Here is a 25,063-nt window from a genome sequence, read left to right as displayed (position 1 = left end):
GAAAGAAAACCTGCTGTCACTGTGAGGTTTCCTCTCCAGGAAATCAATCTCCAAGATTGGAAACATGTAAATCCCTCTAAAACCTTTTTTTTTTTTTTTTTTACATATTATTTGGTGCACAGATGCAACTCTGGTGCATTTCCAAAATGTCATAATACTCCTTTAAAGTTAGGGTTGCACAAGAAACACTCACATTCATTTCACTGCGGCTATTATGTTGACACAGTAGAAATACCAGTGTGCACCTTCCATTGTCTTCTGCAAAATTATCTACAGTTGCACTAGCTGGTAAATCAAATAGATAGAAACAGGCATTACAGCAGATTAAGATCAATAGCAATGGGCTTTTTTTTATAACTAACCTGCCAATCACCACTAAGCAGAGTAAAAGAAAGATGATCATTGTATCCTGAGTTGTGAAATTGTATTGTGCAGTATTGTAAACTGTTGTGAAATGCTATTGTGTCTGATAAGCATTCAAAATGATTCATTTTAAGAAATATGCATCAAGCTGGCAAATAAATTCTGAGCATTTTGTACAAGTGGAAAATACTACTTCGAAGGTTGTATCTCATACCAGACTAGATTTCTAAACCTTTAGATCTGTAATCAGTCTGTGGATGTTTGGAGATGACTGCTGTTGGGATTGAAAATGTTTGATTTCTTTTACCAAAATAAGTGGTTATAATCATTTTCATACATATACTGCAAATGTGCTCATAATAAGTTGGCACTCAGTCTTCTGAAGGTCATAAGCTTCGTTCGGCGTGACTGTCCGGACTGATATATTGTATTAAAGGGCTTAGAGTGCAGAGGGGTAACTGCAAACATGCTTACACACATAGATTGTGACTAGAATAATTCTCTAGGTCAGAGAGTCCCGAACATGATATTCTAAACCAACTTTGAATCACTAGAAGAACAATGGATAATAACATTAGATTATCAAGGCTAGGCAGAGAGGTGTTTTGCTTTTCTGTCTCTTACAGACGAGGAAGCAGATACCAGACGAAGTCACGGAAATAAGAGGATGCTTCGGAGCAGACACCAAGACTGCCACGTCTGTGCGGGAGGAAGATAGCCGCTATAATCTATGTTTTTGTCTCACTATATAATGTTGTACACTTGAGGGTCATCCTTTTTGTGCTACATGCTGTTGGTTCATGTAGAGGTCCACAGCATTGTGTAAACTTGTAATTTCAACTGCCAAAAGCAAAGTAAATCCTTTTTAAAAGACAAACCTTTCTCCTGAGATTCCTTCCAAAAATTCTGAACACGACACTACAAGAAAGACACAATCAGAGAGAAGCACTTCCTGTTACAGAATTATACAGTGGTTTCTGTATGTGTGTGTGTGTGTGTGTGTGTGTGTGTGTGTGTGTGTGTGTGTGTGTGTGTGTGTGTGTGTGTGTGTGTGTGTGTGTGTTTAAGGGGACGTGAAAATCTGGGACAGAGTGAGCCTAGGGGTGTATCAGCAGCCAAAAGCCATCACTAAGAATGAGGTTCAATCCTGTGATAAGAACTCTGAGAGTTTATAAAACCTGGCACCACGCAGCCCTGTGGAAATCCCAAAGGCCTGGTGATCAAAATGGGGGAGAAATAGTATCAGACTAAGAGAGGAAAAAAACCTACAGCTGAATTTGGCTCAGAAATTTGTTATTCAGTATTTGGAAAGTGAAACATATGCTCTTACAAAATGACTGGCAGTGAAACCAACACATGGTGCTCTTGAGGTGCTAGGTGATTTCAGTCTTTCTGTGCTGAAATGATAACACATTTGATCTCCAGGCATTCCACATATAAAAATGTGTAAATGGGATAATTCCTGCTTTTCTTATTTGGGTATTTGGATTCAGTACTTATATAATCTTCAAATGTATCACGTTTTATAGATAAAGCCTTATTTCCTCTTTGAAAATAGTCAAGGAAGAGCTAGAGTCCTGAAAAGAAATACTGGGATTTTTTGTTTTTTGCGCCATTGTTCTGTAATTACCACATGTGGCCACAGGGGCCGCTGTTAAACAAATGGTGCAGTGATTTCTTACTGAAAGGACACGAGTATATCCCGCAGACTTCATTGCACTGGTAATAAAGTCGAAAAATATATTGAACACAATACAAGGCTGCTGTTTTGTGAACCTATCAATACATTTAAAAAAATCGCCCAGGTCTTTTTTTCTTCTTCTAATCAGGATAATATATAGACTGAAATATGTCTGTGAAGGTATAGACTGAAAGTAATATACTGCAGTCATTAGTTGTATTGCTTCTTTTATCTGCGTTTATAGTTACTTAATGTAATCATTTAGATTTTTAGGGAGGAGTTGTTTTGCTTTTCTTTTTTGTCTCTTTGTCATTATTTTAAGTCTATCAGACGAATAGAGCCTTTTATGTGTCTTTGGAGTCCTTTTATGATCTTTTGTGTTTGTTTTGCAGTGCAAGTGCACTATTAAACTGAGAAACAACAGCGGCGCGTGGGGGTTGGTAGCTGAAAAAATCTTCCATTGCTTCTTTAACTGAGCGCTGTGACTTTTCCACTAAAAAGGTGTATTATAACCCTATCAGTAATCCAAAGGATAGGTAGCTTAATGAAATCAGACTGAAAATGGAAAACAGGACACAAAAAATAGCCCAACACAAGACACATTTTTGTCTAGGTTTAGGACATGTATAGCAGAATTTGTTTTATCCTTGTACTTTGACATTGTTGAAGGTTTAAAAATGAATCTATAATAGTATTAATAGTATAAAGCTGCTTTCCTCATGATCCCAACAACTCCTTTTTCAGTGGAGTGAGCTGGAAAGTGTTGCCACCCTCACTGGTGAAGGCAAAGGATTTCAAATGCATTACTACATTAGCTACAACCACCTGATTTTAGTGGACTAATAAAGATGGTAGGGTTCAGCAGATCCTATAATGATGCTTCCCGAAAACTTCCTATGCATTTTGGCCTTGTCTGAGTGTTAGGTCTATCTAACACTCAGGAGATTATGTCTCTTGAGACATAAGAGATTATGTGATTTGTTGTAAACGCCTCAGGGTCCCACCAGAAGAGCTGGAGGTGGTGGCTGAGGAGAAGGAGGTCTGGGAATTTCTGCTTAGACTGCTGGCCATGTGACGTGGGAGAAGATGGACGGCTGGATAAAAAGAAAAAGAAAAAACAGATACACTACTTGTGATCACCCATCCTCCAAATTAGCAAGGCGTGGTGTGGAATTAGCAATATCTTGCTCACAGAATTCAGCTGGCGCATGAACATTAACTTGTTGATTTAGAGTCTGTGCAACATATTGGAGCCAGTAATCTGGACCAGGAGTGTCAAACATAAGGCACAAGGGAAGGAATTGTCTCAACAAAGACAGTAATCTGGCTCCCCTGGATGGCTTTGGAAAACGAGACCTAAATTTTTTAATAGATTTTCTTAATGATGAAGTGGAGCTCCATTGTTGTAGTCCATTAAAGATAAAAGTATGTGCCCTACAGTTTGACATCCCTGATCTAGAGAATACAGAACATAAACATAACATATTCTATTCTAGTACAAGACCATTTAACACATGCCCAATCTTCTAAAATCAATGTAAATGAGAACTAGATTCATAAACAGACACATCATAACCTCACATTAATTTTATTTATTTATTTATTTTTACTGCTTTTCTTGCAGGAGTAGATCAAACTCGTGTTTCCATAAGTTATTTGCCCTTTATCTTTGATACAGCCACATGACAGACACTACTCAGGCTGATGACATCTCAGCCTATAGTTTCTTCATGTTTGATGCTAGCCCCACCCACCTATGCCATGTCACACCAATGAGGATGTGCAATTTTGATTATGCTGTTTCACAGATTTCACTTACCATTAATAATAAGAACAATAATAATTTTACCTCTTTAGGTGTGAAAACAAAGCTTATATACAGCACGTTTGCTGTATATAAGTATCGCAGTCATAGTTACTGCCCTTATGTTTGAAGTATATGCAAAAATATATTCATAATGGATATTGAAGAAGCCAACTGTGTCTTAATTTATCTTTGATTTAAGATAGAACTGCTGTGTTATGATACACAGTTACCAGTTTCTTTGAAGTGTTTCCTGCCATATAAAATGTGCTTTATTGTTTTATTACTTCATGCGGATAGCGAAGGGTTAACGTGTGCCGAAGACGTATTGAAGGAGGAAAAAAAAATCCTCCTCAGCTGTGGCACCAATACCTAACGACCTGACCGGTCTCCGCTCGTTACCGTCAATTTGGGGAAATGGATTTAGCCTTGATAGGACAGGACGGGAGCCGTGCGGGCTCGTGGTTGTAGAAGGAGATCAGAAGACGCGTGGTGTGCGCGGCGAACCCCTCCGTGTCTTATTCTCAGCGCTCCTCTCCCCTCGGCCGGACTCAGGTCTGTGTGGCGCGGCAGGCAAAAGCGGCCCTTCTGCTCTACTCATTCTTTGTGTGCGCATGTGTGGCTTGCGTGTGAACCGGCAAAATCAGAGAGCAAAGCAGGCCAGCGCGCGACAGGGAAGACGGGCAGTGTTGAGGTAGCCCAGCTAGCAGCCGCACGGTTTTTTTTTTTTTCGCACTGCCAGAGATGGTCACGTCCACACAGGGGATCCTTCTGCTGCCGATGCTAATATGTCTCCAACGCTTCGTTAACGTTCACGGTAAGTCCCGAGCCACCATTTCTTTTGTGTGTGCGTGTGTGTGCATTTGGAGTCACCGTACCGGCGAAACGCGCACCCTGTGCGGTGAGGTTAGCTAACCTTAAACGGAGCTGCACACCTGTCTTGGCTGCTCCTTGAAGAAAAGCCCGTGCTTGGCTGCACCTTGGGGCCACTCAACCCCTGCCGCTTCTAATCGAGGAAAGCTCTCAAACTGCGTCTTTCTTAAGGGGACAAAATGAGAAATACGTGCTTTAAATGAATCTGAGTCTGCATTATTTTAGCTCTATTAATTATTGGAAACTACAGGGAGGGGGGTGGCCCCGTTGGGTTCAACGCTGCTCGTTGGGTTCAACGCTGCTCGTTGGGTTCAACGCTGCTCGTTGGGTTCAACGCTGCTCGTTGGGTTCAACGCTGCTCGTTGGGTTCAACGCTGCTCGTTGGGTTCAACGCTGCTCGTTGGGTTCAACGCTGCTCGTTGATGCCCAATTAGCCCCACGGTCATTTAATTTAGCCCTGAAGACCCGCAGCCATTCAAATTGTAAACCCTTGTCGTCCTGATTTCTCCTTTACTTAGACTGTTGGGATTTTCTCCTGTCATCTCCACCCCCATCGAGCTTCGTAATTTATTTATTCATAAAGTGGAAGCGGACTGGGGAAAGGGGGTGGGTAGGCTGAAAAGCGTGGACACAGTGCGTTAACACGGAGAGAAAAAGCCACAAATAAGGGTAGCAAGCAGCCCCGCAGTTTCGGGAAAGGAGTATCAGCAGTTGACGGATTTTTTTTTTTTTTTTTTTTGGGGGGGGGGGGGGCGCAAATTACGTACTGCAGGGGATCCCAGTGAAGGCCCAATTAAGAGCAAAGTGGCCAAGCTCGAGCCGTTAGCAGCTGGTGGTACTTGTAGAGCTGTGCGCACTGGGGTTGCAGCTGTTGGTGATTTTCATGATTGGTTGTGGAATGGAGAAAGCGCTCTGGTCTGCAGAGTAACAGAAAATGTCACGGAGTGTCTGTTACAAGTTCAGAGCATAGCAACAATCAAAAGTTAAAAAGTTGCAGGGCTTTTGTTTGTTTCGGGTTCAGAAATGGGCATGTGGAGGTGGACTAAGCACAACTGGGCTGCATACACTCAAATATATGAGCAACTTTTTTTGGGAGAAATATTTGTATGTCACACAAACCCCTCACTTAAATTCTGTGATGCACCTGCTAAGTTATATTTTTTTAAACATTGTATCATATGGATACTTTTACATATGTGGATACAGACAAGGGGCTAATTAGAATGAGCTTTTAACTGCATTTAATTACTTCAGAACCATAGTCATACATCGATCCCCTCTAATCTAAACTCTGTATCAATGTAAAGATTGATGCGTAGATGTAGAGGGACCTCTAGAATTTATATATGGCTTTCCATAAATGGTAAACGCATCCATTTTTTGGCAACATCTGTGACTGAGAATATGAAGTGCTAAAATGTTGAGGAATTAAGCATATTGATTTTGGTCTCTATTGGTGGATTTCCCCCCCTTTAATAACTGCTAGAGAAGGTGATTTATTTATTTTTCATTATATTTTTAATAACTCATCTATCAGGTGTCCCAACACAGGCTTTTGTAACAGATTGTCTGTTACAGGGCCTCACTTCATCTAATTAGAGCCACTGAACTTCATGCTGCTTGGAGCATTTTTAATGGAATTGGCTGCCAAATAACATGGCTTGTTGTGTGATTTTTGGAGGTTTGTTAATGTTTAAGTAATATTCTAGTGTCATCAGTGTAGCATGGCAGCAGCTGTGATGAAGCCTCAAAATCCAGAACATAGCTTGTCTTTTTTCCCTTGATTAGGATGACTTCATAGTCTAATGGTTATCACATTTGCCTAACAAAATGGTAAATGGCCTGTATTTGTATAGCGCTTTACTTAGTCCCTAAGGACCCCAAAGCGCTTTACACTACATTCAGTCATTCGCCCCAGGGCACACACTGGTGCCCTGGGGCGCACTGACAGAGGCGAGGCCCTCTGACCACCACCAGTAGGCAACAGGTGAAGTGTCTTGCCCAAGGACACAACGACTGACTGTCCGAGCCGGGGCTCAAACCGGCAACCTTCCGATTACAAGACAAATGGCCAACTCTTGAGCCACGAACAAAAGAAAGATTACCAACTTGATCTTGAGAGAAGACTGAAATCCTTTGGGATTGTTTTGGGAATAACGGAGCAGCTGAAAGTAGGTTATTATAAAAGTGCTTCAGTATTGCTAGAGTTTGTTTCATGCATCCATCTATATTGGTCTAAACTGAGGTGCATACATGACTCTGGACCTGGTCCAAATGTCGGTATATGAGAGTACTGTCAGTGATTAGTTTCTTTTCTGATAATTGTGCACTGTGGATAGCTTAGTTTTAGCACAATGTTGCAGCCAATACTCGAGATTTTCCTAAGCCTTGTCAACACATACTATCTGGTTACAAGTTTCTGGATGCTTTCAAAGTTTTCAGCAACTGTGGCATTACTAGCAAAATGCTAAGTTTAGTCATTTACAAGCAAAGTTTAGGAATCTGGGCAGAACCCCTAAATGATTCATTTCCAAAGGCCTGAAACTTGTCTGAAACCTGCCCGAACCCCAAACTTTGTCCTAGTAATGTGGTAAGCTAATCAGAAGCACACACATAAGCTATTAACAGCTAATAAGAACATGACATAGTCAATCTCGCAATTAACATTTAAACATGTGGGGGATGTGAATATTGATGCTTTCATTGGCTTTTGAACTTTCCCCCCGCCCCCAACTTTTAACAGGTCTTTATGGCATCACATCATGTTCTTAAGCTATTTAAAGTGCTTTTATTTAAGGCTGTAAAGTCTCAAGTCCAGGAAAACAAGATGTTTGTCCTATATTTTTGCCTTCATGCCACTTGCTCAAAGATGGCATCTCTTTGTCCTCATGCAACTTGCATTAAGCTTCATCACTGTTGGATGACATCAGTTGTTTCCTAACCTCAAGGTCAGGTGTTGAACAATACCGTTACCTTTACAGAATTGAGCAGCTGCAGTATCACATGTGCAGTTTTTTTTAACATTGTACTCTAACTTGTGTCTATAGACATGTCTTACAAATTGAAAAATCTGTTAGTCCCTTAGGCCTGGCAGTATGCAGCACACTGGTAGAAACTCTGAACATGAAGTGAAATGCACGGATCAGTTACATCTTGAGTTTGCTCAACAGACCCAGATTCACCATTATGTATAATAAAAAGCATTAAATGCTGTGCTGTAGGGGTTATTGCACAGTTGAATCGATCAAACTAGTAATTTTGTGTGAAAATGGCTACATTGTAGTAAGAATTCAGTAATTTATAAATGTATCAGTCCCTTTAAGAAGCCTAAAAAACCCCATGTGTATCTTTTGATCAGTTTTATCCACTTATCTGAAGTAATGTTGTGGGAACATCAGGGTTTTCCAGACTTTCCTCCTGGAGATCCCTAAGGAGTTCCCAGGCCAATCGAGAGAGAGAGAGAGAGAGAATCCTTTCAGCAAGCTCTTTGAAATCGTGGATGCAGCACAATCACTGGTTAACCATTTGAGTGACAAGTAGTTAGGCAGTGGACTTACCCTCATAATTCTCCTTATTGGCTCTAATATTGACCAGAATTTAGAAAATAAACTTTGCTTTACTCTAAGACTGTGACTGGTGCTGGAGCTCATGACCTCAATGTCAGAGGTCAGAGTAAGGTGAGGGCTTCCCCCCCATAGTCTTGTTTTTGTTGCTTTTAATTTTTATTTTTTGCAGTAAGAGCAGTTGTCCCCTGCTGACCATTAGTAGTGCAGCTTTTAGACACTACTTGGTTGATTTATATTTTCTTTGGTTGGTGCTTGTTGAAGAAATTTTAGCATTTCCTTTTTGGCCCCAATTACTTATATTTTTTTTTAATCTATTGTTTTTTTTTTTTTTTTTAAATGTGTGTTTAACATTAAAAGGAAAAAAATGGCAATATTTTCTGTGCTTCACACCCTCCACTGGTGACGGCCCCTCCCTGAGCCTGGTTCTGCTGGTGCTCTACCTGTTAAAGGGAGCTTCTCCTTCCATCAGTAGTTTGATGGTTGGGGTTCTCTCTCTATTGTAGAGATTTATAATAAGAAGGCTCCATAAAACAGTGGTTGTGAGCTGGCAATATGTAAATAAAATTAACCTGTGCACGAAATATTAAATTTAATCATGAAACAAGTTATTGAAAGAGATGCATTCCCTGAATTCCAGCCTGCTGTGGAAAAATGGCCTTTGGGGGGAAACTGGTGAATCAGAAGTGCTTATAATGCGCACACACAATACACCCACCAGCAGCACCACCACCACTGTCTCATTCTCAGCTTCTCACCAGGCCTGAACGAACACACACACACACAGACCGTGTGAGCCTATTTGAACAAGATGCCACGCAAATTAGGCAACAGCGAGATCAGCAGCAGCAACCCTGGCCTGATTAAAATGGATGTATTTTTTTCCCCTCCATGGTTACTGTGATACCATGCTAGACCCAGATCCTCGGCTATAGAGGGGGGGGGCGGCTATGTGGGGGTGCGCTTGATTCTTGAAGTGGGCGGGGAGGTGGACAGGAGGAGGAGAGCACTGCAAACGTTTCTGTTACTGGGGAAAACTGCATCACCATGACCTCAACTGTGAAAGCAGTTCTATAGCACACAATGAGCTGCTATTTTGGGCAGGAGATGGTTCATTACAGCTCCATGCCTGTTGAATCTGTGGTTTAAATTAGGAGAGTACTACTAGCTGACACAGTTGGGTTGTATTTCTCACAGTAGTAATAGAGAATATTCTGTAAATTAGTCTTAAAGTAGTGTAGTTTTGACAGTTTACTGAGACATTAAACAGTTCGTGCTCTGTGCCCAGTAATGCAGAACAGTGCTGGTTCACAATGCTTTCCACCTCGCAGTGATGGAGAGGGAGAAGTGCTCTAATTTCTCCAGGAATGCCGACTTGGATGGTGGCAGATGGCATCGCTACATTTCAGTTAACTGGTGTACACGATATTAAAAATCTAAATTGCTTAAGCATCTTTTACTGTGGGTGTCAATGAGAAAGGTGGCAACCAATATCTGTATTGCACAAAACATGAAACGATGTCAGTGCGACAGGTTAGAAAATCAATAAAATTATTTAAAAAATGTATTGTTTTTTGGCTTTTTTAAGTTTTGTTTTTATATATTTGAGGAGAGAGTGGCTGCGCCACAGAAAATTAGTGCAGTAGAGTTTGTGGCAGTGTGGCCGTGCACATCAGTCCTTTTCTTCAATTAAGAATACCACGACTGTTTTGTGACAATGAATAACAGAACACAGTAACCAGCAGCCTTTAAGTGCTGATTCAACAGGGTTCAGTTGTGCTGGACAGCAGCTGGTGAGCGTAGTCTTCCTTTTGCAGAGCAAAAGCTTTTCAATTTGGCTCAAATTGTTTTATGCTGCAGTCTCTGAGCTCAGTGTCGTGTCACAGGAGCCATTTGGAGTTATGGATGGGCAACTATGTAGAAATCACACTTGTATTCCAGGTATCATCATCTGTTACTACACCAAAGTTTTGCTCGTGCTGCTTGTTCTGAAAAGTTGAACATTTTCAATCATGGTTGTTCAAATACTCCAGTGCTGCTACTAACCAAATATCCTGTGAATATTGTGGGAGTGAGGTGGATGCACACACTTAAAAGAGCATGCATCAACTGGAACTTAAAAAAGGCTATAAATCGATTTGGTGGAAAACTGCAGTCGGTGCACTCGAGCCAGTATTCTGGAAAATGACAGACCAATCTGAACCTGCTTCTGTGCTGCTCAAACAAAAGTAAACAGCAAATCAGAAATCGAGTTTTTATATACCAGATGGTTGAAAGTGAGACTAGCTGGACAGCAGCAATATTTAAATAATGACTACAATCAAAGAGGCCAGGTTTTTGTTTTATTTCTTGGACGTGTTGGGCTTCAAAAAAAAGCTGTATGCAGAGTCTGTAAAACATGGCTAAGTAATGTGATCTTTAGTCATGTTAAAATATTTAATGTAAAGGTGCAAACAAAGAATGACATTAAAGCAGAGCGACATTTCTCATGTCATTGTAAGCAGTAGTCCTCACTCTGTACAGTCTGGAGGGTTCAGGCTTCAACTCTCAGCTCAAAATTGAATCTGACACTGCAGGGAGAAGGAGCTCGTACAGGTTTGTATACTCGAGCTTACTACTGAGGTGTGTTGTTGCGATGTGTGGATCAAAGTGCAGTTTTCCAGACAGCAAGCCGATGGTTTTCTGTGTAGATATTGGAATAGTAACCCAGGAGGATACGCTCTTAAAGAAGCCAAAAACAGGAATATATTTACCATTCCCTGCAGCTTGGCTTTATGGTTACTTGTATGCGCCGCTGCACCCCATTTACTACACCTCATGTTTACACTAGCAAATGCTGCATATTTTTATATTTCTATACTGTGCTTTGGGCTTCTGTTTTCTTTTTGGATTCACTTTAGAGTCCCACAGAAATTGGAGGTGTATCAGTGTTGCTGCTGGACCTTCTATGATTTCTCTGGTTTACATGGTGGCGCTTTGTTTTGGAGTTAACAGCTACTGTGTGCCAGAGGCTCTTTATGTGATCTCACTCTTTACCTCAGTCAGCATTAAATGTACATCAGCAGTGTGATGAGTCAGGACTTTTGTTCCTGTAACATGCAGATATGCAGTTATTTGTCCAAACCCCCCTCTTCCCCCCCCCCTTCCCCTTGAAATGAAACATGAACAACTGGGCTGAGTAGTATGAAGGTGAACACTGTAAAAGGATGGACACTTCAGGGGACAAACGGTGCGTGTTCAGTGTTAGAAACTTGGAGGCCAAGGGGACTAGTAGGCTTATTCTAAAGTCACTCACCATGTAAGGGTTGTGTTGAGGAGTGAGGGTCATTCTCAGGGTTAACTTAACTGGTTGAAGGACTGCAGAACTGTCATTTCATAATTCACAAATTGTTGCTGCTTGGGTCAGATTTTAGTGAAACTTGTGCACAATTTGGGTGATCATTGTGCACAAGGTCAAGGCTACATTTGAATTGTGAATGAGCCTTATGGGTGACTAATATCAATGTTGTGGTTTTTATCTCGTTTCCTCATTCCTCCCCTCACCCCAACTGGTCACCCCCCTCCCTGTGCCTGGTTGTGCTTGAGGTTTCTTCCTGTTAAAGGCTTTTTCCCTTCCCAATGTTGCCAAAGCGGTTGCTTAAAGTATGTCATATTGTTGGGGGGTGGCATGGGAGATCAGTAACTTGCAAGTTGCTGGTTCACGTTTCAGATACAAATACTGCTGTAATCATTGCCCTGAGAGTAGTTGCAGTTGCACAGAATTGATTAAACTGTGCCGAATATGTGTAATCACTCGCTGAAAATCAAGTCTTGTATGCAGCACAGTATCCTGACATTTTTTTTTTCTTCTGAGAAAGTTGGAAGTTTGGCGAAATCATGAATAACTTTCTGCTTGTGTATTTTTATTTGCGTAGATGTGAATATGTTCAGAAGATGGGTCAGGAGTTGTTGAACCCAGTTAATGGATTCTGTTGCTCATTGAGCTGATGGCCAATGTCTCTGGCTTCATAACAGTTTAATTTATTTTCTTCATAAAATATAAGGTCTTCCCAGAAACACTGCAGTGCTGAGGGATTAAGGAAAACACTAGGTGCTGGATAAGCCCCCCCCCTTTTTTTTTAATTTATTTTTTTCTTTCATTGACACCTCAACACTTTTGCTTGGCAGTGCCTATTGAAGACTTCAGTGAATTCCCAGATCCAATGTGAATGTTAGTGAGGCTCTCGGAGTGCTTTATTTATTCAGCTTTGTCTGCTTGTTTTGGTCATCTTACAAATGGGAAGTCTTTATGTAATTGCTTGACTCATTTAGCAGTTTCTCCTTTTTCAAGGAAATGTATTTGTCATGGTCAGACTTTATTTTCTCAAGTCATCAGAAAATAAAACATTCTGACAGGAGTCATGTTTTTGGATGGATCTTCTTGTAGTAACTTTAATACTAAGTCTAATCTTAGTCTCCTATCATTTCTAATCATCTTGCCCGTTATAAAGTCCATATGTCACTGTCAAGTCGAATGAAACTTGGGACAAATGTGGCCATGAGGATATATAAGGGAAGGTTCTAAAGAAGTTGTGCAAAGTCACAATAACATGTGGAGTCATTTAATCATTCCTTTTAAAAATAGCATTATTTTAATTATAAATTTCCTTCCGCTCTTACAGACATAAAACCTATTGCCTTTTTTTTTTTTTCAATTAGTTTAAAGGCATCAACCTGACTGATTTCCTTCAGTTGGGCTCTTTTCATTGTCACTTTTGAGAAAGATACTTAATTCCCAGTCTTCTGCAGCAATAAAGCTTATAAAGGGCTGTTAATAAAATCGAAGCCTGCAATGGTAACAAGAGCCGTACTATATCAATGAGTGAAGTTATGGTGTAGCCTGTCAAGTTCAGTGGAAACATTTAAAATTTCAAAAATTGGAACAATGGCCTGTATAAATGTGGCTGCAGTCATAATTGACTCCTCTCAGTAATATGAAGTTTAGAGCTGTTGGATCTTATCCACTTCATTGTCGGTTTCCCACAGTGCCCTCCACCATTAACAGTTGCTATGAATAGTTTTGCATTAGATAAATATACTGGTTTTTTTTTTGTTTTTGTTTTTTTTTTTTAATAAATGTTTGCAGTTTAAAATAATTTGCCTTTACCACTGACCTTTTCTCTAAACATTTCCTCCTTTCTATGATTTCTGTCTTAATGATTTTTTTTGGTCTCTTTTAGATTGATTTATATTTTTAATATGGTGAAATTACTTGCCGTTTTCCTGATGTAATGGAAAATGAATGAAATGAACTCTTTAAGTACAGGTGGTGTAGTCTTGGATGAATGGATGTCTGCAGGCGTGTATTTGCGTCCTGTGCGGTGAAGCTGCTGGACTCTGATCAACAGCATGCTCTGATGAAGCGTTCAAGTCTTTGCTTTGTTAGTGCAGCGCTGTGCTTGTGTTTAGCATCTCTGTAGATGGTTTGACAGGAGTAAATTTGACTTCGGGATAGAAAGCCTGTAGTCACACCCTTAATCTACAAGGCTGTGTTTGTAAAAATATGTGAAAAGGAGAGCTTTGATTAACTTGACCCTGTTGACTCATTAAGAATGTCCTTCCCAAGTGTTTTGTTTCTTACTTGGGTGTATTATTGATTTGGTTGGTGGTGTTTTTTTATTTATTTTTTTTAAGTAAGCTTAAATGGTTTTTATCCCTGAAATAATCCTGCCACCTCCTGTGCTTTAGAATTTGTCAAAGCTCTGTAACTTCCAATATTTTCCCTGTAAAATCTTACATGGATACTTTAGCTGATGTATTAAGCTCTGAAAACGTTAGATTAAAAAAAACAAACAAAAAACAATAATGCTATAATACATTCAACAAATGTACCAACTATAAGTGGGAAATGTCAGAAGTCAAATGCAGTCTTGCCAGGGTGTAAAGCTGGCTTGCGTCATGAGCCCCCTCCCCTGATGCCAGCAGTGACATATTAAAGTTGACAGATTTGCATTTTTAAAGTGTCTGGCCTCTTACAAAACATTTGAATATTAGTCGTTGGTGTTGGCAGCATGTCTTGAAACTGTGGCATGGTTTCATTGATGTAGATCTTGAATAAAGTGTTGCAGCTTCAGCTAAAGGCCCGAAGCTGTTCAGGTTCAAATCAGTGTGGGGTGTTTTTCTCTCTGGAGGAGCTGCTGACCCACTTAAGTATCCTTCAGATGGCGTTTCAGTGTCTGAATGCAGTTTTTAGAGGCTTTCTGGCCTGACGGGGCTATAATTCTGGTGTGCATTCCTGCAGTGCTTTTGATCTTTTATACACATCTCAAGTTTTATCGGGGGGAAACTTTTTTTTTTTCATACATCTTTAAATTCATTGACCTCAGTGGCATACAGATTCAGTTGGAACCATGACTTCCTCTGGGCTGCTTTTAATCATTATGTGCTCCAGTTATCCACCTGGTCAGGCAGACAGTCGACACTAAAGCAAGGTCAGACTGTGGTATTTTAAGACCTGGAGTAGCGCCTCCAGTACTCTGGTAATAGACTGCACTGCACAGTACTGTCTACAAATCGGTGCTTTGCTTATGTCTGTTTTACTTGTAAAGTGTCAAAATGAGCTTAAGGTTTTCATTTTAATGTCTCTATTTAAGAGGCTTTGATATCTCATTGCAGGCTGTGGGTAGGTGCATTACAGTGTATTGAAAGTGGGATTGTGTTGTCATTTAGGACACAAGCAGACTTTTAAAACTCATAATTGGAATCTGGTTTTTATGGAGAAGCCTAAGAATCATTCTTCTGGTTAAGCCATCATTTTATTTTTTTCCCACCCCACTTATTTATTCCACCTTACTAAATTATAGTGATGTGGTAAACATGGTAATCTTGGCTGTTTAGGCTCCACTGAATGATCCTCATACTGTCATACACCAGAAAACTGCAATATTAGCTGCTTCTCAGAGTGCCACTGGGGATGGCAGCTGTCAGCTTCAGAGTCTGGTTAGGACAGTCCTCTGGGAGCGTAGAACTAGTCACCAGCTGTAGTCAAACATGGGGATGAAATGTTCTAAGGGGAAGCATCTGAATGACGTAAAGAACCGAACACAATAGCTACTTGGCTATAGGGCTAGATAAGAATGTCTTGGGGCTGGTTTGCAGCCATTATACTTTCAAGATAAGAGTGGGGGAACTGGTGGGTTTTGGAGCAGTCCAAGCACGTAAGAGCTTCCTATAGTTAAGGCACTGTGGGGAAATCCATGTTTTAACAAAATTTAACCCTACTTAAAAAAAAAAAAAAAAAGTTTCAAATTTTTCATATTCTTGTGATTTTTTTTTTTTCTTTTTATATATATTCCTCTTTTCACTAGCAAAGAGAACCTGTTTGTATAGTATTAAATCAGTTCTGCACGGCAGCATTATTTCAGATTTTTAAAGTTACTCGCTGCATATTTCTGGGTGATGGTTTGACCTTGAGACGATAGTTTGCACTGTTGCCTCACAGCAAGAACATCCTGAGTTCAGGCTGGGGTCTTTCTGTGTGAAGTGTGCATGTTCTCCCAGTGTTCACGTGGGTTCTCTCTGGGTACTCCAGCTTCCTCCCACAGTCCAAAGACATGCAGTTAATGGAGATTAGAGCAGGGCCAAAAATGTTTATCGCAATATAAATTTGAGAATTTGCGATAACGATATAACTGATATAATTGACACTAGACAAGATACTTTACAACTCCACAATTTTATTAGTGCAAAAAAACCAACCAAAACGTATTTTCACTTAAACAAGCAGCTGGGGTTTTTTTTTGTACATTAAAGTTATATAAAAATGTAACAGTACAAATTCCTTGCTAACAGTTTAACCAAAATGCATTTCCAGTGGAAATTGGCCAACATCCTCACCATAACCATGTTTAACATCCACAAAACTTAGAGGTTACACACACACACACAAAATACGGTAATATTATGTTGAAGCACAGTTCACATCACTCCGCGAGGCTCCTGCCTAATATAGCCGTAATGCTCCGACAATCCATCAAGCGGTGCGGCTTCGTAGCTTAGCAAAGTCGTACTGAAACATTTGACAGATTTTCGAGCGCAGTGTACGACATAAAATTGTTTCGAGGTCAGTAAACAAAACCAGAATCCATAAGGGGACCTGTCGATTTTCAGAAAAATCAAAGGATTGTTTTAAGTGTGCCGTATTTTCCAAACAACACGGTAATAACGACGGCCCGCTAGCATGCTCTACCAAAAATAGTGCTTTGTTGTGTATCTGACGGACGAAAGCTAAACCAGCTCCACACCACTGAAGTTGCAGCTTTTTTTTTTTTTTAACAAACAAATTCTGGTTCATCCGTTCCATTCAACGATCTGCTTTCACTCTTATTCTGCACCGTGCCTTTTCTGCCATGTATGTATGAAAACAGACACTGCGCATGCACGTTTTATCCATATTCTATCGCAATATTTCATTTTCCTATCGTTGCCCAACATTATACCGGTATTACCGTTTACGGTATAATATGGCCCAGCCCTAATGGGGATAGGTTAATTGGTAACTCTAAATTGCCTGCAGTAGTGAATGTGAGTGCGATTGGTTGTCTGTGCCCTGCGACAGATTGGCGACCTGTCCAGGGTGTGCCCTGCCTCTCACCCTAAGACGGCTAGGATAGACTCCACTGTACTTAAAGGCAAAATAGGAGCGTATTGGTGAAGTTAAAACAAGCACAATTTGTTATCTTAAGCGGTGAGTCAAAGTTGTTGCTGTAATTAAAGTGATAGTTGCAAAGCCCAACAACTACTCAGTTTACTGTTGCACATGTTTTTCAGTTGACATGAAATTGTCATTTCTTTGTGAAATACTAGTGTTACATTTTAGTTGTTGAAGTTTGAATTGTGAAACAAGTTACTGTGGATTTCCAAAATATGTGCCAACTAATGTTCTTTAAAAGGAGATTTAAGCACTGGAGCGAACCTTGATAGAACTAAAACAAAATGGAAATGACATCCCAGACTCCAAATTATATGTGGAAACATTTGGGACTATAATAAGTTGAGTTTTTGTTTTTCTTCTCTCTCTCAAACTGTCTGTCCTCTGTAGGTACGAAGACAGAATGTGAAGCCAATCAATTTCAGTGTGGAAACGGTCGCTGCATCCCGTCCGTGTGGCAGTGTGACGGAGATGAGGACTGCAGCGACGGCAGCGACGAGAACTCATGTGGTGAGGAAAAACACTCAGCTGTCACACAGCAATGCCAACAACTTGAAGTGTGAAAGACTAAGACTAATGCACGTGGCCAGATTTGTTCCATTATGAATCACTGGGACATTTGGAAACCATTTACTTCAGACTATAATAGATTATTATAGTCTGAATTTAAACATTCAGGTCATCAGACCTTTGCATATGTCAGGAAATGTAATTTACCTTTGCCACACACAAATTCTCATCTGTGTTCTTTGGATGAAGATCTTTTGAATATAGCTAATGCCAGATTCTGAAAACTGGCTAAAGTGTATTTAAGAAAATTCAAGTCTTACCTCTGTACACCACCACAGTGGAAATGATCGAGAGAGTTGAAGTGCACACTCTAAACTTTAATTCAAGTAGTTGAAGAAATGTATTCCACTTAAGCTGCTATGTCTTTGGGTGGTTATCGGCTGGTACTGAGAGGCACTGTCCAAACTACTTTACTGCATTTGGCTGAATCTGAGCTAAATGTTCTGATGCACATCAGAATTCATCCAGCTTCTCTGTACGATGCTGCACATGCCCATGCATCTCATAGACAGGCCTCGACTGTCTTTCTAATGAGGCTGTATGTTCATATCATGCCCATTCAAAGCCTCCGCAGTGCTTACTAGTTCCAGTTATCCTTATGCTGACTGATCTTCTATTATCTCTAAAATCAATGCCATTTTGGAGCGAATCCTGCATTATCTTTTTTAGATATGCATTTTGACAAATTCTGGAAATGGCCTTATTTTGAAACTTACTGGTTTGTACCCTGTGGTGAACTGTGCTCTCGTAAGTTTTCTTTCTTTCTTTTTTCTCCTCCTTGACAGACTTGGATAATGATCTGCGTGCCTCCCAGAGAGGGTTCCTCTCTTGACTGCATGTTCTGAAGGAATTTTTATTGGGGCAAAAGGGATATTTTCAGAATGTACCAACTCTGTAGACTATAAAAGATGAATGTGGTTTTCTGGCTCTGAAAAGCCATTTGTTGTAGGACAGACTTTTTAGTTTTCTAATGACCAGCAAGCACTGGACATTTATAGAAATCTTTGAAACTGACCTCGGCTCCCTTGCTCTGACCTTGATGAATGCTTTGCTGTCCTGAGTCCTTATTTCCAAGTTTGATGAGATCATTTTGTAAATTAGTCCTTGGTGGACTCAAAGGTTTCAAACACAAAGATTGCAAATGTGCTCAACTTGAGATTTTACAGCACGACTTTGTGAACAAAAGGATCGGTGACGTCGAGTGGTTACATTCATCACATCACCCGCACTCTTTCGGAGACACTTTCTGAGAGTGCTGCAGCCTGTAGCTGGGTTGGTTCTGTGCTTAGATCGCATTAACACAGGTTACATTTATACCTGCACACTTGTCTGTATTCTTGTTGTTATGAGTGAAGCTGAGCTGCTAATGTTAGACTTGGAGCTCATTGATCTTTCACCGTTAACTTTACTAAGAACTTTTAACTGATTAAGTCAGAGCTGTGAAAATGAGATGTGTCGTAAACACTGAGAATCCTGGTTAATAGAGTAGTGAACAAGTGACTTCCTTCCAGTGATCAGTAATAGTTTACACTGGATATTGCTACCAAATAGACCCATCAGTAGTTGAGGTCTCAGTCTCTGGAATGTGTAACTACATTCCTGGGATGCTACCTGCCCAGTGTGGGGTATGTGTCCAAGAAGCTTCAGAGTCCATCATCAAATTGGCTCAAACTTTGACCATTAAAGAGTCAAAACAGGTTTTCTGCATCTTAAGTTTTAAATCTATTGTGCTGACATACAGAGCTTGGAATTGCAGCTGTCCAGATATTTCTGGAGTTAAATATATCAAATCTTTCAAATCACCAATGAAGTGATTGTGTTGGTAACACTTAGTCTGCCAGGCTCCAGTTATACAAGGGTCTTACTTTCTGCTGTAGAGCTATGGTTATTGAGAAATGTGTAAAAATATACTTGGTGACATGTTCCTTTATCACTGTGAACACGTGGGAGTTTATTTTGACCCACTCCCACATGCCATCCTGCTCATGGAAGGATGAATTGGTGGCCTAAATGTCACCACCTCAGTTCACTTCTGTGGCAACACAACAAAACTGATTCTGGATTTGGTTGGCGTACAGATTATGTCACAGTCCCATCAGAAATGTAAACATGTGAAGTTAACATAATCCATCAAATGCATTACATGGGTGAGGAGTGAAACTAATAAGCCAGAATAAATTTGTTGGTCCCACAGTCAGGTCAGCATTAGCGTGGAACCGGGGAAGGAAGTAAATGATTAGAATTGCTCTTTTTGTGCTCATTTCATTATTGACTCTTATTCATGAAAGTAGGACCAAACTTCAATTTTACTTAGTTTTGAGGTGTGAACATATGTGACTTTTTTTTTTTTTTTAACTACTCCAAAGACGCTTGTCCTCAATACAGACCACAGACAGTGTAACAGTCAAAAATCAGATGGATTAACAAACTGATTTTTATTTGTGTCATCAGTTTAATGAGAATGTCTCTTCCTTACTTGCTCACCTCCTGAAAACCCTCAGCGTCAATGTTTGCCTGGAGCTTGTCTGCACTGCTCTGTGGATCAGTTGCCATTTATGTCTCTCGCTGTAACTGGGCTGGAAACTAATTATTTACACCGTTTGTGGCCTTTTGGAGTGTGGGCGACTGAACGACAGTCCCCCTTGCTTGCAATTAAACGACTTTTCCTGCCAATGTGAACAACATGTAAATTAAGCAGGAAATGGAGTCGAGCTGTCTGTAAAGGTCAGCTCACAGGGTGCCAGATTTGAATTGATTTTGTATTTACAAAACCTGTTAGAACAGGTACTAAAATTCTTAGTTTTGCACTAATTTTTTCTTCTTTTTATGCTTGGCTGCAAGGGACACACTATATATTAAGATTATATTTTTTATTACACCTGCTGATTACTGCTTATCCCATCAATTTATTATGTGCATTGTGTTTAAAAAAAAAAAAAAAAAAAAAAAAAAAAAATCCCTCAAAATTGCCTTTTACTCCTCAGCCATAAAGACAGTCACCATGCTAGATGGGTAGGCAGGCATCCATGGTGCCCGCCTACCCATCTAGCATGGTGACGAAGTTTGAAAGTAAGAACTTGAGTAAAGTGACGTGTGAGGTTCAAATTGATCCACCAATATTTAAGTCATAAAAGGACCTGACGAATGCTGCACACATTTTGTCTGTGATGCAGATAAATGCATTCGAATCACATTGTCCTCTTCTTTCGTATCCTTCACTGAGTTTTAAGAGTGGAGTTGATGGGTTATTCTCCTCTTAACATTTGCACACATGAATATAATCTCATGACATTCAGAACCTGCCATGTTGGCTCAGTCCCCATCAGGAGCTTTGCTAGGTTCCCTTGGGACATGATGACCTGGTGATGTCAAGGTGGCACATAGAGCAGAGCTAAATATAGTTACAGCTGTGTGTGTCTCCTATACTTTCATCTATCTGGGTCATGTGATGGTGCTAGGAGGGAGAAAAGAACAAGGGATGATGGGAGAGGAAGTAGGGCTTTGCTGTCAATTGAAATTATGGCTTCCAACAATTATTAAAAACAAGATAATTGAGATGGAACGATTATATTGCTCCTTTTTAAGAGCGTGTAGGTTTATCAGTACACAGTACTGTGCTTTAGCACTCTCGAAATGGCCATACTTAATTCCCAACAATGTTTTGCAGGATTTCCTGATGGCCAATTTTAATTAGACTGGGAACTCTATTTCAAACGGGTTTTGGAAGTGTACACTATACACAGCATCGAGTGACTGCAGGGAAGATTTGGAGTTTTACTTATAGCCAGTTAGAACAGAAGCAGATGACTGGTTTTGCGAACAGTGATGGTGAACTGAAAACTAAAAATTAGTTTTATTCCTTCACGCTCTCTCAGCTGCTGACGTGTTGTTGTATTTGAGTCTCAGACTGTTATTCTCTCTGGGAGATCAGAGCTGTTTTACTTTCAGCCCAGACTGAACTGAGGCTCACTGATGCGTGAAAGATGAGAATCCAGATTTAATTAATAAAAGAAGAGTTTGGTAATGAGTCCCACTGTGGCTGGCTGTTGTCATGAGCTTCAAATTGGAGTTGGTTCTGAAGTCTGTATTTGTATTCTGGTCAGATGGTGAAGAGGGCTGAAGTGTGTTCTTGAGCCTCCAGTAGAGATGCTAGTGTTGGAGTTTGTTGTTTCACAAGTTTTCTTGGAAACCTGTGTCTTCTCTACCGACATGAGAAATTAACATCTTTCCACATTTCTAGTCGTTCCTATCAGATTCTTTGAAACTTTGGTTTGGTTGAGATTCATCAATCCAACATAGCCTGGAGACTGCACTTGCATAAAGGTGTATTTTCCTTTTTAATGTGAGAGTGTTACTGAGAATAATTTAAAGGTTGTGTTATGAAGATAAGATAAGATAACCTTTATTAGTCCCACACGTGGGAAATTTGTTTTGTCACAGCAGGAAGTGGACAGTGCAAAAGTTATGAGGCAAAAATTAGAATACAATAAGAATAAATACAGTACACAACTGTACAGAATAGAATAAAATACTATATACAGTAGAATAAAATAAAATATACAGTAGAATAAGATAAAAAAATAGAATACAAATACTATATACAACTGAGTAAAAATACAACGATGACAGAAAGTCAAAGGTGTAACCACATAATTAACATGGCAAAAGGACAAGTAAACTATTATACTCCAGACTTTAAGTGACATTCTAGGAACAATATTCTCCTTCCAAAGGGAGTATGTGATCTTTTAGTTTGTCTGTTTGCAGTCTAGCTTAAACACTGGAAGCTACACCAACATTTTCAAATACTGTGATGTAGAGGCTAATAACAAAATGGCCGACCTAGGTACTAATGTCCCACAAGGCCTAAGCATTTGACCTTGAAATTCACTGTTTGCAGCCAAGGTCAAAATTGAATGCCCAGCTTATGGTACCCAAAGATTTCAGCTAGTTCTGCTCCAATCATGAGTAAAGAAAATTCACCCTTTTGGTATGTAATGCTTCAGTCAAGGGTCAGGGTCACACGAATTGGGGAGGAAGTGGATATTTTCAAAACCTCTTAAAGAAATATTAGTTATTTGGGAGATAATGAGCTCAAACGAAGATCGAAAAACATTTTTATACGTGTTATGGCGTCCCCATTAATGACACCTGCATCGTTTTCATAGAGCATTTGTGCCAATGCCAGAGTCTTTGTCATTCTAATTTCCATATTAACAATGCTAACAACGTAAGAAATCATTTTATTATAACCCTCGCCCTTTGGGTGGAGTTGCACTCTGAGTGCTCTTATGCATATACTGTTTGTAGAAGTTGACCGACCTGTAAATTATTACCTAATTACTACCTAGTTTTGTAAACCTTATGTTTATATGGTCTTTAAAATGGGGGAAGCTCATGGCTTTAAATGGTTTTAGCACTTTATTGATATTAATGGAGAATAAAATAAGTGTAAAAGATGGAAACCTGAGGCAGGGCAATAATTTCAAAGGAATGAACCACCAAGCCAGTCGTTCACAACCATTTATGGGCTTTGGGCATTCATGGTTCTTTGGCTATAGCACACATTTATTGTGCTTGGCTGTCTTCAAACACAAGTGAACTAATGTAGTTTCTAGTTGGACCATGAAGATTTGGGTTTAAACATGTGTCAGGTGGGGGCATGTAGCTTCAGCATAGCCTTGCATCACCGTAGTCTAAAAAACAGCAGTGCTTGAAATGTCAAAATGTTTGTGGTGCAATAAATCTGTAAAGCTAAAGCAGTGTGAGAGCTGCTGATCTTCCTTTTCATGACTGTCACTGATATGTTCTGTTTGAAGGGTTGTGAGGTCCCAGAACAGACCTACAACCAAATAAAAATTACACTTTATTTTTGTCTTCAGCCCCCCTTTGATGGAAGGTGAGCGAGACACTCGAACCTCCCGAGGACCGTATTGACTGCATTCCTTATGCAAATGTAGTGTTTGAATCTCGCTTAATCAGAACAGGTTGTAAACTGACCTTTTCACAGGAGAGGAGCAAAAATGAATTCATATTCATGAAGTGCGCCAGTATGGATTTGATCTTTCCCTTGATATTATGTGTTTTTCTTTGTATAATGTGAGACATTTCATTCAAACAGTGATTTCATTTTCTCTCCCATGTTTCAGTTAAAAAGACTTGTGCGGAGTCGGACTTTGTGTGTGACAATGGGCAGTGTGTCCCGAAGCGGTGGCACTGCGATGGGGAGCCAGACTGTGAAGACGGTTCTGATGAGAGCTTGGACATCTGCCGTAAGTAGATGGTTTTTGATGAACGCTGCGCTACACCAACAGTCAAGTGTTACAAGTGCAACTAAAGTAAATATGAATCTTTCGGTCAGAATTTAGTTTTGAACCTGTAAGCTGTTAAAGTGGAACCTTTCAGTTTGTAAGAATGTAATTGTCTAAATGCCTGATTATCTCATTAGATCAACCTTACTTTATTGTAAATTTCACAATGCAATCAATATGAAATGTAACCAACTTTAACGTGGCAGTGGTCATTTCAGTGTGCTGTTCAGTCTGCAACCCCATGTAAATCTTTTAAGAAAATCTAGGCTTGGCTGTAACAGAAACAGGAAGGGGATGGTGCTTTCAGTTTTCCCCAGCAGTTAAGAGTACGGTTATTATAAGACCAATGGGGCAAAGAATTGGTCTTGGGCTAAATAATCAGCCTCGATCGCACACAGTGAGAGCCCCAGAACTGAAGTCTTTTTAGTGCTGAGTAAAAGGTTTGCATGCTGCAAGATTGATTATTGTTCCTGCTGTATCTGCCGCTGGAGAGGACACTGCTGTATGCAGGTCGGTTACTCCTGTTAATTTATAAATTACTTGGAGGAAAATGGGTTCATTCACAGGTTTGCACAGCAGCCATCACACAGATTAAGATTAACGACAAGGAACAATATCATGAACATTAACGTGTGAAACCTGAGCTTGTATACACATCTCTCTCAGGAGGTCAAGCAGCATGAGATACTTTAATTCTGTGAAAGATACAAACAGCAGTGGAAACTGTAGGTTCAGCCCCAAAAAAACTGAGGATAAACTGACCTAAAAATTGTTTGTCCAGCCTTCTTTGGCTCACATCCTTGTGACTGGCTCACATCAGCCACAAGGATGTAGGCCACCACAGACAGGTCGGCCTTCCTCCCATGGGGTCGTGGCAGACACAAGCACGCATCACACTTGTAGCAAGCAAGCAAAACGTTATTTTATACCACATTTTAGTTGAGGTGGAAGTCCATTGTCACCCCAAAAAGCAAAAGTTGCACTATATGAATTATGGAAAACAGAATTGATAAGTGTAATAAGCTGAATTAATAATAGAATCATAACCAGTGATGATATAAAGGCAACAATAGACCGATAAAAATGACACACTGATTTCAAAAACCCAAATTTGATGTAAATGTGATGGCTCGTCTGACTTGTGTGGTTTTAAACGCTAGTCTTCAAATGTGTTATCAGTTAGTCTGTTGCTCCAGCAGCTTGGTGCAT

The 25,063-nt window shown here is 40.1% G+C and overlaps 1 protein-coding gene across 3 annotated transcripts in view; it reads left to right on the top strand.

The window, feature by feature from the left end:
• The first annotated feature begins 4,165 nt into the window (after positions 1-4,165).
• The window catches only part of vldlr (very low density lipoprotein receptor), a 64,887-nt gene continuing 43,989 nt past the window's right edge, over positions 4,166-25,063 (top strand). The window contains exons 1-3 of one of the 3 annotated variants that reach the window (XM_085413430.1): positions 4,166-4,665; positions 17,364-17,483; positions 23,693-23,815. In XM_085413430.1, coding sequence (XP_085269556.1) covers positions 4,593-4,665; positions 17,364-17,483; positions 23,693-23,815 — 316 coding nt within the window. In that variant the 5' untranslated portion in view covers positions 4,166-4,592. The remainder of the gene's footprint in view (positions 4,666-17,363; positions 17,484-23,692; positions 23,816-25,063) is intronic. The other 2 variants (XM_085413432.1, XM_085413431.1) reach the window with 2 other exon arrangements.

The sequence above is a fragment of the Rhamphochromis longiceps genome, linkage group LG7, assembly GCF_057381845.1.
Source record: "Rhamphochromis longiceps isolate RC_006_pf linkage group LG7, R_longiceps_female_GT1.1, whole genome shotgun sequence".
In the NCBI taxonomy this organism is placed as follows: domain Eukaryota; kingdom Metazoa; phylum Chordata; class Actinopteri; order Cichliformes; family Cichlidae; genus Rhamphochromis; species Rhamphochromis longiceps.
The sequence above is the reverse complement of the archived record's forward strand: the minus strand, read 5'-3'. Positions and strand labels throughout refer to the sequence as shown.